Genomic DNA, 2,500 nt, shown 5'->3' with positions numbered 1-2,500 from the left:
TTACAGTAACTTGATGTGTGAGTATGCCAGTGCCAAGTGTGTGTGTGTGTGTGTGTGTGAGTGTGTAAGTGTATATGCATGCCTACTGTGTGTATGCATACACATTTTGCTTGCTTTATGTGAATATTTTTAAATATAATATAATATAATATAATATTATATGCCGTATGTCAACAAGCACTTATGCATGTGTATATGTGAATATGTGCACGTAGTTGCATAAATGATTGTGTGTGTGTGTGTGTGTGTGTGTGTGTGTGTGTGTGTGTGTGTCTGTGTGTGTGTCTGTGTGTGTGTGTGTGTGTGTGTGTGTGTGTGTGTGTGTGTGTACCTTCTTCCTCCAGGCATTCTCCGCATCGTGCAGCTGGTTGAAGCGGTCGGCCAGAGGCGTCTGGACCAAATCAGCGGCCTTGCTCTTCTTCAGCCGAGACTTCGAGTCATCCTCCCCACCGGTCAGCTCTGACAGCCTGTTGGGGTGGGGTGGGGTGGGGGGGTGGGGGGGTGAGGATAGACGAAGAGAGAAAGGGAGAGAGAAAGAGGGAGGGAGAGAGGTGTGTAGACAGTGAGAGAGGAAACAGAACCAGATGGAGGAACAGGGAAAGTGAGAAAGACAGAGTGAGAAAGAGAGTGAGAGAGAAAGAAAGAAAGAGAGTGAGAGAGTGAGAAAGAGAGAACGAGAAAGAGAGAACGAGAGAGAGAGAGTGAGAGAGTATAAGAGAAAGAGGAGAGGAAGGGAGAGAGAGGTGTGTAGACAATGAGAAGGAAACAGAAACAGATGGAGGAACAGGGAAAGTGAGAAACAGAGAGTGAGTGAGAAAGAAAGAGACAGTGAGAAATAGAGTGAGAAAGAGGGAGAGAGAAAAAGAGAGTGAGAGAGTGTAAGAGAGAGAAGAGAGGAAGGGAGAGAGCAAGCCAGGAGCAGGGGAGAGAGTGATGCAATGCAAGATGGAACAGATGCAGACAAACACCATGAAGAGCACAGGAAAAGATTTACAATAGAGAGACCGTTTTGGGAGACAGAAAAAGAAGAGAGGGATAAAGTTAGAAGCAGGGAGAGAGTGAGAGAAAGAGAAAGAGAGAGAGGTGTTGGAAAGAGTGAGGAGGGAAGGATGAGAAAAGCCAAGAGACAGACATAGAAAAGCTATTTAAGACATGTCAAAAGGCACCAATAAAGTGAGTCAGAGCAGGGAATAATGTGTGCAATCAGGGTGAACTACGAGTCTAAATGGCACTGGATCGTCTACCATTACACCCGACTGGCCTGATTTTCTCACTAACAAGACAGAGACACACACACACACACACACACACACACACACACACACACACACACACACACACACACAGACACACACACACACACACGCGCACACACACATAAAATATCGGTCATAAACCCTCTCTCTGTCTTTCTGTATGTGTGTGTGTGTGTCACCTGACCCAACCACACACACTCTCACTCTACCTTCCTTCTAGGCTCCTGTCATCCTGTTTTTCCTCTCTCTCCTCATACAGGGGCAAGGACACAAGGACACAAACACACACACACACACACACACACACACACACACACACACATACATACACACACACACACACACACACACACACACACACACACACACACACACACACACACACACACACACACACAATCCTTTATGCAAGAACACACACACACACACACATACACACTCACCGTTCTTTCAGTGAGGAGCTCATGCTCCCTTCCAGGCTGTCCTGCTCATCGCCCTCCTCGGACAGGGACAGAGACGAGGTCTTCTCCAGAGAGCCTGGGGGTGATGGGCTCATGGCCACGTCACTGGAGCTGCTTCTCTCTCTCTGCATTCTTCTCCTCCTATCCTCCCTCTCCTCCTCCTCCTCCTCCTCCTCCCCCTCCTCTTCTTCCTCCTCCTCTTCCTCTTCCTCTATCTGCACTCCTCTGCTCTCATCCTCTTCATCCTCATCCTCCTCTTCGTCCTCGTCTGCCTGGCTGGACTCGCTGCGCTGCAATCCTCTCTTCCTCTCCTCCTGCTCTCCGTCTTCCTTCTTCTCTCCGTCCTCTCTTCTCCGCTTCTCATCCCTTGCGTCTATCTCGTCGGCCTCTCTCCTCCCTTCTTCCTCCTCTTCCTCCTCCTCCTCCTTCACGCCGTTCTTCCTCTCCTCCTCCTCCTCCTCCTCTTCCTCCTCCTCCTTTCCGGAGGCGTCGTGGGTGCCGTTGCGCTCCTCTGTGACCCCTCCCGGGTCGGTGTCCACGCTGGTGGACCGGCTCTTCTTCAGGATGCCCTTGATGCTCCTCTGCCCAGAGTCCTGCCTCTGCAGGCTGGACGCAGACGACCGGAAGTCCCCCTCTCGATCCGTGGAGGAGGAGGTGGAGGTGGAGGAGGACCGCGGCCGGGGGTCCTCCTCGCTGCTGCTGCCCAGGGCACAGAGCCTCTCGCTGGGCTTGGGGTCTCGGCGTGAGCCCTGGAGGACAGTGGAGGAGGCCGAAGTTGGTTGT

The 2,500-nt window shown here is 51.4% G+C and overlaps 1 protein-coding gene across 1 annotated transcript in view; it reads right to left on the bottom strand.

The window, feature by feature from the left end:
• Window positions 1-2,500, bottom strand: part of svild (supervillin d) — a gene marked incomplete in the record, with an annotated part of 80,620 nt that overhangs the window by 34,068 nt on the left and 44,052 nt on the right. The window contains 2 exon segments of the mRNA XM_076298007.1: window positions 332-467; window positions 1,700-2,500. The exon segment at window positions 1,700-2,500 is cut by the window's right edge and continues 14 nt beyond it. Coding sequence (XP_076154122.1) covers window positions 332-467; window positions 1,700-2,500 — 937 coding nt within the window.

The sequence above is a fragment of the Alosa pseudoharengus genome, unplaced genomic scaffold, assembly GCF_046254945.1.
Source record: "Alosa pseudoharengus isolate Yale_2024_CS ecotype anadromous, Long Island Sound unplaced genomic scaffold, YU_APseudo_1.1 YU_APseudo_1.1_scf_21, whole genome shotgun sequence".
NCBI lineage: Eukaryota > Metazoa > Chordata > Actinopteri > Clupeiformes > Clupeidae > Alosa > Alosa pseudoharengus.
This window is presented reverse-complemented; position numbering and strand designations above follow the sequence as displayed.